Raw genomic sequence first — 13,163 nt, 5'->3', positions numbered from 1 at the left:
GACATGCTAAACAATGCAACATCAGCATTTTTGACTTGCCGGGGCTGCTGCACACATGAAAGGCAGCCCTGGTGGTATTGTATAAGACACTTGTACAAGAGCCTAAAACAGCACATGTACAGTTGAGCTGGAGTGCTCACATACTGTTTTAACTAGCTCTGCAAGTATACTCTTGTGCAACACCGACAGGGCTGCCATTTACGCATGCAGCAACTCCAGCAGGTCAGAAACACTGACATTGCACTGCATAGCATGTTGACCATTGTCACTATTATTCTCATCATGTTTTTGTATGGTGGGAACTGAGGCTACTTCAGGGGTTCCCAAACTTGGGTCTCCAGATGTTGCTGGACTACAACTCCTAACCATCCCCAGCCACAATGGCCTTTGGTTGGGGGTGATGGGGATCGTAGTCCAGCAACATCTAGGGATCCAAGTTTGAGAACCCCTGGGCTACAGGGGGCCAGGTCATTCAAATCCTGTACATCCCAAAATGCTCTCAGAGATCCTATGGAGGACTGGTGCAACATAAATCTAACACATAAATAAATAGCTCCAAGTATGTTATTCCTGCCTATATTAAGAAAGTAAATCAAATACATATTTAACACAACTCTGTCCACCTTAAACTAAGAATTTTAATGGTGACTCATGAAACAATAAAAACTAGCTGACCTGGCGCAGAGCATCTGCGCTCCTAGTCCTCCCTGTCTCTCCCCCACATCCCTTCAGACGTTCTCCCCCACTCCCTTCAGCCCCAATTTGTTCTCCAACGATGGCTGGCCTGGCCGCCACTTCCTCTCCTCCTCAGCAGCCGGCCAGCCTGGTTGCCACTTCCTCTCCCTGCCCGGTGGCTGCCCTGGCCACCGCTTTCTCTTGCTGGCCACTCGCCTTCCTCTCCCCCTCCCCTCACTCGCAAAATTTCGCAAGAGCTGCCACACATGGGATTTGTGATGGGGATGCCTTAGAGAAATAGATAGATAGACAGACAGACAGATATAAACATAATTCTCTCAGAATTACATACCAGCAAAAAAGCAGCAAAGCAGAGGATAACTTTAGCAGATTATAAATCTAATTCCTCAATAAACAAGAGCATTAAATTAACACATAGAAAGGCCTCAGCAAAAAAAAAAAAAGGTTTTTCATTTAGCATAAAGTGAGACTCTTTGGGAAGAGCCAGTGCGGTGTAGGGGTTAGAGCACTGGACTAGGAGTGGGGAAATCTGAGTTCAAATTCCTGTTCAGCCATGAAGCTCATTGGGTGACTCTAGGCAGTCACTTATCTCTCAGCCTAAGCTACCTCACAAGGTTGTTGTGGGGCTAAACATAACCATGTACTTGGCTCCTTGGAAGATGAGCAAGATATAAGTGTAATAAACAAAACAAATAAAAGAAGCACCCCAAATATGGGGTGCCATAACTATAACCCCCCCTTTCCCCAGTTTCTACCCCTACAATTTCTGGCGGTGGGGGCACTGCCAAGTAACTTGACAGTTTAGGGTGGTGGTGATGGAGGTAAACAGATAGTGACCAGATCAAGCATCAGTAGACTAGCCTAGGGGATTAGTGAATTGTGGGGGGTAAGACACACACTCCCAAAAGACAGCTCAGGGCAGGAAAGCCTTGAAGAATAGTCCTGCTTCTATTAAGTGAACACTCCCAAGGAGGTTGGCTTACCAAGCAGTGGCTGGAATACAAGCAAAACTGTGAATGAGAGAAGATCCAACAAAGCATCTTACAAAGGACCAAGCAAAAGGTTGCCTTACCCACTTCAGCGCCCCAAATAAAAGTTACTACAAACCCCATAAACTTACAAAGATCCAGCCTCCACATTTGGGCCACGTATGTAGAAAGGGACTCTGATATCAAATTCATATGGCATGGATTTTCCTTTCACCAGTCCAAACTGCCCAATATGATAGCCGTGATCTGCTGTATATATTACGTATGTATTATCCAGTTCACCTGTTTCAACCAAGGTATTGTAAATCTGAAAGAAGAAAAAAACAAAACAAAAAAAACCCAAAACAAAGCATGTTATTCCATATTACAAAATGGTATTAGGTGGAAATCTTGTATATAGACACAAAAGAATAGCAAAAAATAATGTTCACTTAATGAGAGTGCACCGATATGAACCTGCTGTTCTTACTGGATGTCATGAAAAGCATAAATATCTGAAATCAAGCTAGCAGTTACCAATGGGGATTTCAAAGCTTGGTCCCTTATCCAGGTGCTTGACTAGCTCTTTTGAGAGCCTGACACTAGGGATGTGCACGAACCTGTTCGGAGGCCGTTTTACGGACCTACGAACAGGTTCGAACACTGGGGGAGGGGGTTGAAGTTCGAAGGCGGGTGTGTGTTTGTGTCTCACTTTAAGGGCAGGGGAGGCAACACTTACCCCTCCCTCCCCTTTCCCTCTGCTGGCGCCGGGTATTTTACAGGTCCTAAGGGGTGGCAGCATACTTCCTTGCTGCCCGTTTGCTCTTCGGCTGGAAGTGGCCGGAAGTAGCTGGCGTGTGTGTGCCCACTGGGCGCGCACACGCACTCACGATGTGCGCCAGCTATTTCCAGCCACAGAGCAAACAGGGCGGCAGGGAAGTACGCTGCCACCCCCTAGGACCTGCAAAATACTGGGCGCTGGCAGAGGAAAAGCAGAGGGAGGGATAAATGCACCCTCCCCTGTTCTTAAAGTGAGACACCCCCCACCATCGAGCCACCTGCATCTGGTTCCATGCACATTCCCACCTGACACTTCACATCTTTCATCTTTTGGTGAAAGATGTGCCTTTCTAACTGGCAACTTCTTTTAAAATAAAAGAGAAGGTCGGTGGGAGTGGGTGGTGCTTTCTGCAGAGCAGTGGTGCAGCAAGGTTCGGAGGGAAATGCAAAACATGGCCCCTCGCTTGCCCCCTGCTTCCCTTTTGTTCACTCCCTGCCTGCTGGGCTGTACTTGGCCCAACAGCCAGAGAGAACAGGCCTGCTTCAAAGTGTCTGCCCGGTCTCGCTGGGATTGGGGCCATGCCAGTACAGAGTTGTGGCAAGTGCAACTCGGAAAGCTGGAATGGATCTACAAGGACTATGAGGCACAGGATAGGAAAGTGAAGAAGTTGGGGGCACAAATGGTGTTTCCATCCATCCTTCCCATGGAAGGCCAACGTGCTGGAAGAGAATGCTGGATCTTGCAAGTTAACAGCTGGTCATGAAGATGGTGTCACTGAGTGAGGTTTGAATTCTTGGGCTATGGCTTCTGCTACCTACATAAAGGACTCCTAGGTCTAGATGGGGAGCACCTCATGAGAACTGGGGAAAATGTGTTTGGCAGGAGCCTGGCAAACCTCATCAGAAAGCCTTTAAATCGAACCCAATGGGGGAAGAAGACAAGTAGAAAACCAAGGATAAAACGAAATACAAGGCGCAAGAAAATAGGTATCAAAAGCAGAAGCAAAGTGGAGGAGGGAATGCGCAGAAATTTGCAAGTCACTAAGGCAAAGACGCCAGAAGATGTCGATTCTCACAGTCTCCACTGTCTAATGCACAGAGTGTGGGAAACAAACAGTAGACACTTGAAATCCTAACACAGGGAGGCAAATATTGAGGCTATTCACATGATGGGAGAAAATCGGGCTAGGGGAGGCTAGCCCAATTTTCTCCCATCGTGTGAACCACCGGGCTCAGCTGCGAGCCCGGTGGTTCGTAAGCGGGTCACCCGCTACAGTACCCCTCCTCTTAAACCGGGTTTGCGGAGCGAGCGCTCCACAAAGCCGGTTTTTAAAATCATGAGTAGCTGCGGCACGGCTCCTCACGAGGAGACCCCCAACTGGGAAGCTGAGAAGCCGCCTCCCAGCTCGGGGGTCTCTCCCGCATGCCCTGCAGACTCGCGCAGGGATTGCTGGAGCTTCTGGGGTCCACACGGCCCCCGATCCTCCCAGCCCCCGCCAGCTCCATAATGGAGCTGGCAGTCGTGTGGGCGGTCAATCCGACTGCCCAGGGTTGCTGCCCTGCTTGTGTGTGGGGAAAATGGGCTAAGCCCGCTCTCCTCGCTAACCCCCTAGAGGCTCTCCTCACAGATCGTGAGAAGAGCCTCATTATCTGACTGGTACCACTGAACCTTAATGGGATGGGGCTTATGACTGGAATATAGAAACTTTACTACAAAAAAATTGGAGATACAACTTATAGAAAGCTCTTAAAATAAAACTGAATTTAAAAGCACATTTTAAGTTCTAGAAGACACAGGTTGTAGCATGCTACGCTGTAGACTGGATTCTGTACTTTTGTGGCTACAGATATTTCTAACAGGGGCCTGCCCTGAATACTCACTGATATCATGTACTCTAACCCCACATACTGCAAGGTGTGAAGCAACATGGATGGAACACACCTAAGATACCAGGTTATCACCTGAACACAGCTATTTCCTATTTTATACTATCCCACTGTGGTGTCATGATATTCCTGGAATCATCCTGAATGTTGCTGCCTTCCTGCTTGCTCCTTTCCATTGTCTGTGCTAATTTGGTCATTTATCAGTCTAATATAGATAATGGAAAAGTAGTCTGCTATACAATGGTACAGAAAGCTTTTAAATTTAAGGAACTTAGCCTGACAGATCATAATTATGTAAAGAAGTTGATCCTGCAAGTTTTAAGTTACAGGTTTATGCAGTCTTGAGTCAGACTCACATTACCACTATATGTTGCAGATATAGCTTTCAAGTGAGAGAGGTAACTAAACACTAGAGCTTGAGTTAGCTAGCTACACCTCCCATTTTAAATGAGGTATTTCATTTGTAGGCATACATTTAAAGTCATATTTGCCCAAGAAAGATACATGACAATGTTTTTACAAATGAAGAGAAGTAGAGTCCCCATCAGGACGTTATAGGAGCAGCTCATGGAGCAAATTAATTAAGGTTGATAAATCAGAACTGTTTCTAGTAAGGATGATTTGGATCAAATCCGAGAGGAAAAAAGATATGCACTCTCTGGAAGAAGGTTACTCAGACTGAGGAGGAGAGGAAAAGAATGACAAACCCATTGTTGCAGCCTGCTGGCTTAGCAGAAGGCCCAAGCTATACACATTTGAATTAAGGAGATGATTGCCAGGTAGAAGGACACCAAGCTGCTTCTGAATTCCTTGTAGAACCTGGAGTTGACTCTGCTGGTTAAGGAGAAGCATGTCAATGTTCTCTCTCATCTTTCTCAATTCCTCAAGCAGAAGCCCAGTACAATCCACAGCTTGCTCCTGTGCTCAGCCTTTGTTCTCTACACAAGAACCTGTTTGGGGATTGCATGGCATTTCTTCCACATGTGTTTTCTGATGTTTAACAAAAATTTTGTGTAACACAAACATATTTTTGTACTGCAGACATTTGTAGGGTTTCTCTTTGTACTTTTTCATAAATTTGGTGTACTTTGAGGCACAAGTACTATTCTTGCTGTTATTAGGTTTCTTCTGTATGTGGATTTTATTGTGGATGATAAGGTTTGACCTTTGACAAAATGCTTTTCCACATTTGTTATATGTAAAGGATTTTCCTCTGATGAGGATTTGCTGATGTATAACAAGACTTGATTTCTTACTAAGAATGTCCGCACATGTCTTACACTTATAAGGTCTCCCCCCTGTGTGGATCTTCAGGTGTCTCACAAGGGCAGATTTCTCTTTAAAGCTTTGCCCACATTCAGTACATTTAAAGGACTTCATTGTTGCCAATTTTTTTGACAACTAATGACAATCTTCAGTATTTTGGGCTTTTTTTGCTTGGAAGCTAGTTTTAATGTCTTGTTGCTTCTCTTCTTCAAGTCTCCCAGAAACCTCACTCCATTGAGGAGTCCTGGATTCATTTTTTGGTGTTATCAGGAATTCAAGAGTTTCCAGTTTAGGTTTCAGTTCCTCAGCATCATTCATGACTCTTCCATCTGCTTCCACCTCTCCAAAGGGATTTTTCCAGCCACATTCACACAGGCATGCTCTTTGTGAGCAGGTATTCTTCACAGACATCGACTGGAATATAGTACTTGAAGGATACAACTTGTTCAAAATGAATAGGCCCAAAAGAAAGTGAGGTAAGTTTCACCTGCACAGAAATCCATGAATCTAAGCAAGGAAGACCAGCCGAAAATGGAGGGGAAAAACAGAAGGAGAAATCAAAAAGTGCTGTCATTGTGGGAGTTTACTATAGAATGCCTGAGCATGTGGGTAAGAAAAAATCAAATGCCCAAGTGCAGGATTGGGGAAGGTCTGCCTTGGCAACATTACATGTTAAAAGGACCTAGGTGTCTTAATTGACCATTGGTTGAACATGAGCTAGCAGTGTGGTGCAGCTGCTCAAAAAGCTCATGCAATCTTAAGACTGCATTAATAGAGGCATAGTGTCCTCTATTACAAGTAGTAATCATTCCATTCTATTACGGACTGGTAAGACCCCACTTGGAATACTGTGTCCAATTCTGGGCTCCACATTTTTGAAAAGACATTGATAACCTGGAACTGGTTCAAAGGAGAACAAGAAAGATGGTCAGGAGTCTGGAAACCAAGTCCTATGAAAAATGGTTGAAATACAGATTTCATGCAGTTTCAAGCATTATGACTTTCCATAACTAGCTAACAAGTTAAAAACATAATTTCAAAGAACGTAATCAGTTATGTCAGTAATTGTATTACCCTGGGCTAACCCATCTTGGATAAAACGCATGCTACTTTTCTTAAGAGAGACTATTTGACTTTGGGAAATAAAGAGTACAAATTGAGACATATTATGCTGACCCAGATACCTCCTTGTTTGGCTTTTAAAAAGCAGGTCAAAAAGTAACTATTTTTGGAATGCACTTGTGACAAAGCATAAGGTTAAGTTTGACTAGCTGAATGGATTTTAAAATTAATTGAGCCTACTTATAATTACAACTTCAATTTCAGTTAGCTGACTTGGGGCTAAAAATAAAGCAAGCCATCCATTTAGAGAAGTTGCAGCATTGGTGGCTAACCTCTCCAAGTATATGCAGTAGCACTCCAGAGAGATTCTATCTTCCCAGAGCAAACCACCAATCAGCATAATAGTAATCATCATAATCATTTGCAGGCTGATGCAGGGGCTGTTGCATAATTTTAACCTTGCCTTCTTTGGATGCCTGTGTTATATTTAAGTCACAAACCAAAAGCTAGGAAAAAAGCAGAAATAAATTGTTTCATCTCCATGTAAGACTGGCAGCTTTACAGGCTTGAAAACAAGCCCATCAATTTTCACAGAAGGTGCCAGCTAAGATTAAAGTTACCACAGCACAGAAGCACAGCTAACACTGTGAAGTTCTTTTACTTTGTTCTATTATCACAGACTTGAGCTCAAGCTAACTGCCAATCAGTGGTGTGTTACAGAAGATAACTGAGCAGATGAAACTGCCTTTTACCAAATTGGAAGCGGGTCTTCCTAGACCTGCAACCTGACAGCCAGTCCGGTGTAGTGGTCAGAATGGCAGACTAGGACCTGAGTTCAAATCCCCACTTAGCCATGAAACATGCTGAGTGACCTTGAGCCAGAACCAAGTAAACCACACTGAGCTCCTTGGAGGAAGACAGGATATATATGTTCAAAGATTTAAGGGAAGGCCTTCTTCATTATGAACTCCTCGCTAATTAGGATCATTAAAGGAGGTTTGCCTGAGGATGCTGCTAGTTTGCCTGGTGGCGACTCAAAGATGAACCTTCTCTGTAGTTGCCCTGGGACAGTGGAATGCACTCCCTGTGGAGATTAGAGCTGCTCCATCCCTGATGGCCTTCAGGAAACAACTGAAGACACATTTCTAGCTTTGAGTTGAATTTTACATCTCTTCAACCAGGCTTTGGGTTCCATTTTACTTATTAGTTGTTTTAATCTTAATTTTATACATTTTTAATTTTGTTTTTAAAATTTTACTTTGTAAAGCATCTTGAGACTTCTATAATAGGTGGTATATAAATCATTAAATAAATAATTAAGTAAGGAAATAGATAAGTAAGTAAAGAATTGCAAATGCAATCATTTCAGGATGCATTTACATTGGAAAGGGCAGGAGGAGCAGAGTCCTCCACAGAAACTCTTTGGGTGACAATATAAGGCCTGGACGGAAATGTGCTACTGGGGACGTGCTATCGCCCTCCTGATCAAAACAGTGACAGTGACTGGGAGTTGTAGAAGGAAATCAGGGAGGCATCAAGGAGAGGCAGGGCAGTAATAATGGGTGACTTCAATTACCCACACTTAGCCTGGGTAAATTCAGTCAGGTAATGACCAGGAAGTCAAATTTCTAGATATGCTGAATAACTGTGCCCTAGAACAGTTGGTCATGGAACCAACCAGAGAGAAGGTGACCTTGGACTTAATCCTGAGTGGCACACAGGACTTAGGGTGTGTGATGTCAGTATCATGGACCCTTTAGGGAACAATGACCATAAAGGTAAAAGTAAAGTGTGCCGTTGAGTCAGTTTTGACTCCTACCGACCACAGAGTCCTGTGGTTGTCTTTTGTAGAATATAGGAAGGGTTTACCATTGCCTCCTCCTACTCAGTATGAAATGATGCCTTTCAGCATAATAGTGCGATCAAATTCAGCATACATGCAGGGAGAGAATTGCCAACGAAGCCCACTGAGCTGTCAGTGACTGACAAGGGGAGGGATCCTGGGGTCATGGTGGACAGCTTGTTGAAAATGTCAACTCAATGTGTGGCAGCTGTGAAAAAGGCTAATTCCATGATAGGGATCATTAAGGGGAAGAAAATAAAACTGCTAATATTATAATGCCCTCATTATACAAAACTATGGTGCGGCCACACTTTGAATACTGCGTACAATTCTGGTCACCACATCTAAAGGAGGACAATGTAGAACTGGAAAAGGTGCAGAAGAGGGCAACCAAGATGATCTGGGGCCTAGAGCACATTTCTTATGAGGCAAGGCTACATCACCTGGGGCTTTTTAATTTAGAAAAAAGATGACTGCAGGGTGATATGATGGAGGTCTATAAAATCATGCATGGTGTAGAGAAAGTGGAGAGAAATTCTCCCCCCTCTCACATAACACTAGAACCAGGGGTCATCCCATGAAATTGATTGCCAAGGAATTTAGGACCAATAAAAGGAAGTATGTTTTCACACAACGCATAATCAACTTGTAGAATTCTCTGCCACAAGATGTGGTGACAGCCAGAAACTTGGATGGCTTTAAAAGGGGTTTGGATAACATCATGGAGGAGAGGTCTATCAATGGCTACTAGTCTGAGGACTATAGGCCACCTCCAGCCTCAAAGGCAGGATGCCTCTCAATACCAGTTGCAGGGTGTAACAGCAGGAGAGAGGGCATGTCCTCAACTCCTGCTTGTAGGCTTCCAGCAGCATCTGGTGGCCCACTGTGTGAAACAGAATGCTGGACTAGATGAGCCTTGAGCTTGATCCAGCAGGGCTGTTCTTATGTTCTTAGGGACTGACAAATGAAGAAGAGACATAGCATCAAGAACAGACCCTAAAAATAAATGCTCAGTGTGTTTTGGCAACTGAATGCACACGGCACATTTGGCATGAGAAACATGTGCTTTACCACTCAGGTGACATACAAGTCTGCCAAATTTACCATGTATGCTTGCTAATCCATAGTGCCATTGTTTTCCACTCAGAACTCTCCCCACTCTCTAGCAAAAGGAGTGTTTTGGTTCTCTTCACCGTACACAACTACTGTTCTTGAGACACATTTAGACACACATGCACCAAAGCTTTCAAAAGCAAGTCATTGCCTGAAAATTCCTGGCACACCATTTGAGAGAAAGTACTTTGAAGGCTCCATGCCTGCAGCTCCCAGCTCCGTCTCAGCTGATCTCTATCACTTTGGTCAACAAGGTTTGTCATACAAGGTTCTATGTACTGGCTGATATGACAGGCAGCCCCCCATCGATGGAAAGGACCCTCTGGGTCTGCTGAGCAACCAAATGCAGCCCACAATAGTGTAGCAACAGGGCTGCTGTGGAGTGCCTAAAACACACTTCTGGGCAGCAGCGCAGTGCACCTTCCACTGGAAACGACGAAGGTGTGCTGTGCTATTGCCCAGAAGCATTTTTAGGCATTCCACAGCTGCGCTGTCCCTACATGGTTGAAGTTCTGCAGTAGCCTCAATGAGTCTCTCTCCTGAATAGCTTGACTGCCCATCATGTAAGCCACTATTTAAGTTTTATTGAATAATCGCTACTTAACATACCACCATAGTTTTTATTTTCTATTGGACTCATCCAGATAACACACTGCAATTCCCCTGATAATTCCCCTGCTAACTGAGCAAAGAGGCACCTTTTCAAGTGGCAATTTTCTTTATTGAGCAGAGGGAGAGCAACTGGCCATATCCAACCCCAGCACAGCATCCCTCCAGTTGCTGTTGCTGGTGTCATTTTAGATCGTGAACCCTTTGGGGTCAGGGATCCATTCAAAAAAAAAATTCTCTATGTAAACCATTTTGGAAAATTTTGTTGAAAAGCAGTATATAAAAATTTGTAGTAGTAGTAGTAGTGTGCAGTAGTCAGTAAGTGCCATAGCACTGCACACAGAAGACAGACCTATTTTTCTTTAACAATTTGCTTTATATACATTGATTTTACTACAATGGGCTCTAGGGATACTTTACCATTTTGAAGATTGCATGATATTATGTTACTGCTCTGCATGGACTAATGCAATCTCATAGAGTTTGATCTGCCTGTTCTGGATGGAGTCACACTTCCCCAGAAGGAACAGGTACACAATCTAGGAGTGCTTCTGGACACAAACCTCTCCCTGGTGTCCCAGGTTGAGGCAGTTGCCAGGAGTGCCTTTTATCAGCTTCGGCAGATATGCCAGCTGCTTCCATTTCTTGAGATAAATGAGCTCAGAACAGTGGTACATATGCTGGTAACCTCCAGACTGGATTACTGCAATGTGCTCTATGTGGGGCTGCCCTTGTATGTAGTATGGAAACTACAGCTGGTTCAGAATGCGGCAGCTAGGTTGGTCTCTGGGTCATCTCAGAGTGACCATATTACTCCCATACTGAAAAATCTACACTGGCTGCCGCTATGTTTCTGGGCAAAATACAAGGTGCTGATTATAAACTATAAAGCCCTAAATAGCTTAGGCCCTGGGTATTTAAGAGAACGCCTTCTTCGCTATGAGCCCCACCACCCACTGAAATCATCAAAGAGGTTTGTCTGTAGTTGCCACTGTCTCATCTGGTGGCTATTCGGAGACGGGCCTTCTCTACTCCTCAAAGCTTTTGAATTCACTCCCTGCTGAAATAAGAGCCTTCCCATCTCTGACAACTTTTAAAAAGTCTTTTAAGATGCACCTATTCACTCAGGCTTTTAATTAAATATTGTTTTAACAGTTTTTACATCGCTTAAAAATGTTGTTTTAAAATTTGAATTGTTGTAATGTTTTAACTTTTACTGTATTATTTATTTTGTTTTAACTACTGTTGTAAGTTTTCTGTTATTTATTTTAACTAATGTTTTAAATTTTTGTTTGTTTGCTTGTAGTAAACCGCCCAGAGATGAGGGGTTTTGGGCAGGTTTAGAAATATGTTAAAATTAACAAAATTAAAATTAAATAAAGCAAATAGTAAAGTTGTGTGGTCTTGAGATGATGTTTAAGCTTGGGAGGGCTTAGTTTGCATCTTGGATGAAGAAGAATATAGAGCTCACATATAGGGGGAAATGGAGAATGGGATAATGGGTCTTACCGCTTCCATTGAGTCATCCACGGACATGAGCGTCTGAAGACGCTTCTGCTGCAGCATGTTGGTGAACTCCATGTGAATAGGTTTCATGGGGCCAGTATACCTCATTATCCAGTGCTTGTCCGGGTTTGGAGCATAGTTATAACTGGGTGTGCTAGAGACAGAAATAATTCGCAATAGTCAATAAAACAAAACTTGGTTTGCATCCCACTCCATTTTATCAAAACGTACAGAAATATCCCATTTTACCAATACAAGCGGATCTCGCTATTTGCATACCAAACATCCGTGGTTCCGCATATCTGCGGCCAGGTAATTGACACATGACTTTGGCATACACGGAAAATAAAGAGCTAAATTCCACATATCAGCGGTATCAAAGTGGCTAGAAATGACTGCCAAAATCATTTCTGGAAACCATTTTGGGAAAAGGAGTAATTTTGTGGCTCATTTAAAAACAAACATATATTTTCCTGCCATCTTCACAAGAAAATAGAGGGCTGGGGATGGGGGGGGCGGCATTTCTGGACCCATGGTGTACAGTAGGGCACTTTATTTTCCTTTTTAAAGAACTGGGTTTTTTTGCTGATTTTTAGCAATTTTCCAGCCTCCAGGAACCTAAACCCCATTCCCATTGCCTTAATGCCCCATTATCTGTGGAAATCTGTAGGAATGGAACCCCTGCGGATAATGGGGTCCACCTGGGGTATTGTGTATTGAGATTTTGCGCAAGCACTAAAAGTAACAAGTGTTGCTGGACATGAAATTCAGCATCCTGATACTCTCCAAGTCCATCTTTTAAAAGCAAGTTTCTGGGCCTCATAGCTATAAGGGAGTAGGAGAAGAATGGCCATTCAACTCCCATTAGCAGAGCAAAACCAGTTTGGTGAGAATTCAGGCAAGCAAGAGGCCTGGAGACAGTTCTTTAAGTTTGAAGAACTAGAAGGAGGATAGTAAAGCTGAGTTTAAGGCTGAAAGGGGAGAGAGACTAAACAGCCAGCCATCTCTGGAGCAACAAAAATGCAGACTAACACTGGAAGAACACAGAGGGGTGGAGTCCAGCATCCATGACCCTAACTCCGCCCCCTGTGATCACTATGAGATATTGCAGCTGAGAGCTGATGGTGCCAGGGTCCTAGCTCCAAGAAAGTAAAATTCATGATCATTGCTTGGTGAAATCTTAAAAGCAAAAAAAACCCCAGCCACGTAGGATTCCCAGTGGTTAGGCTTCTACACCTCCACAGCTCCTTGCCCATTCCTGTGACTAGCAGAAACTGAATAAACCACATAAGTCAGAACTATGAAAGGTTCCCTCACTTACATAATATACATATGTTTGGCACAGAATCTAAAACACACACACACACGCACAGAGAATATTTCACCTTCACCATAACAAAGTGGGGCAAGAAGTCTTTATTTCCCAGTACATT

At 43.7% G+C, this 13,163-nt stretch overlaps 1 protein-coding gene across 12 annotated transcripts in view; it reads right to left on the bottom strand.

The window, feature by feature from the left end:
- The window catches only part of SULF2 (sulfatase 2), a 450,340-nt gene that overhangs the window by 67,389 nt on the left and 369,788 nt on the right, over positions 1 to 13,163 (bottom strand). For all 12 annotated transcript variants that reach the window (XM_053248097.1, XM_053248106.1, XM_053248102.1 and 9 more), the window contains 2 exons: positions 11,734 to 11,884; positions 1,817 to 1,992 (listed from right to left, as the gene is read on the bottom strand). In XM_053248097.1, coding sequence (XP_053104072.1) covers positions 1,817 to 1,992; positions 11,734 to 11,884 — 327 coding nt within the window. The remainder of the gene's footprint in view (positions 1 to 1,816; positions 1,993 to 11,733; positions 11,885 to 13,163) is intronic.

Source organism: Hemicordylus capensis, chromosome 4 (assembly GCF_027244095.1).
Source record: "Hemicordylus capensis ecotype Gifberg chromosome 4, rHemCap1.1.pri, whole genome shotgun sequence".
In the NCBI taxonomy this organism is placed as follows: Eukaryota; Metazoa; Chordata; class Lepidosauria; order Squamata; family Cordylidae; genus Hemicordylus; species Hemicordylus capensis.
Note: the sequence above shows the minus strand (reverse complement) of the source record. Positions and strands in the feature narration are given on the sequence as shown.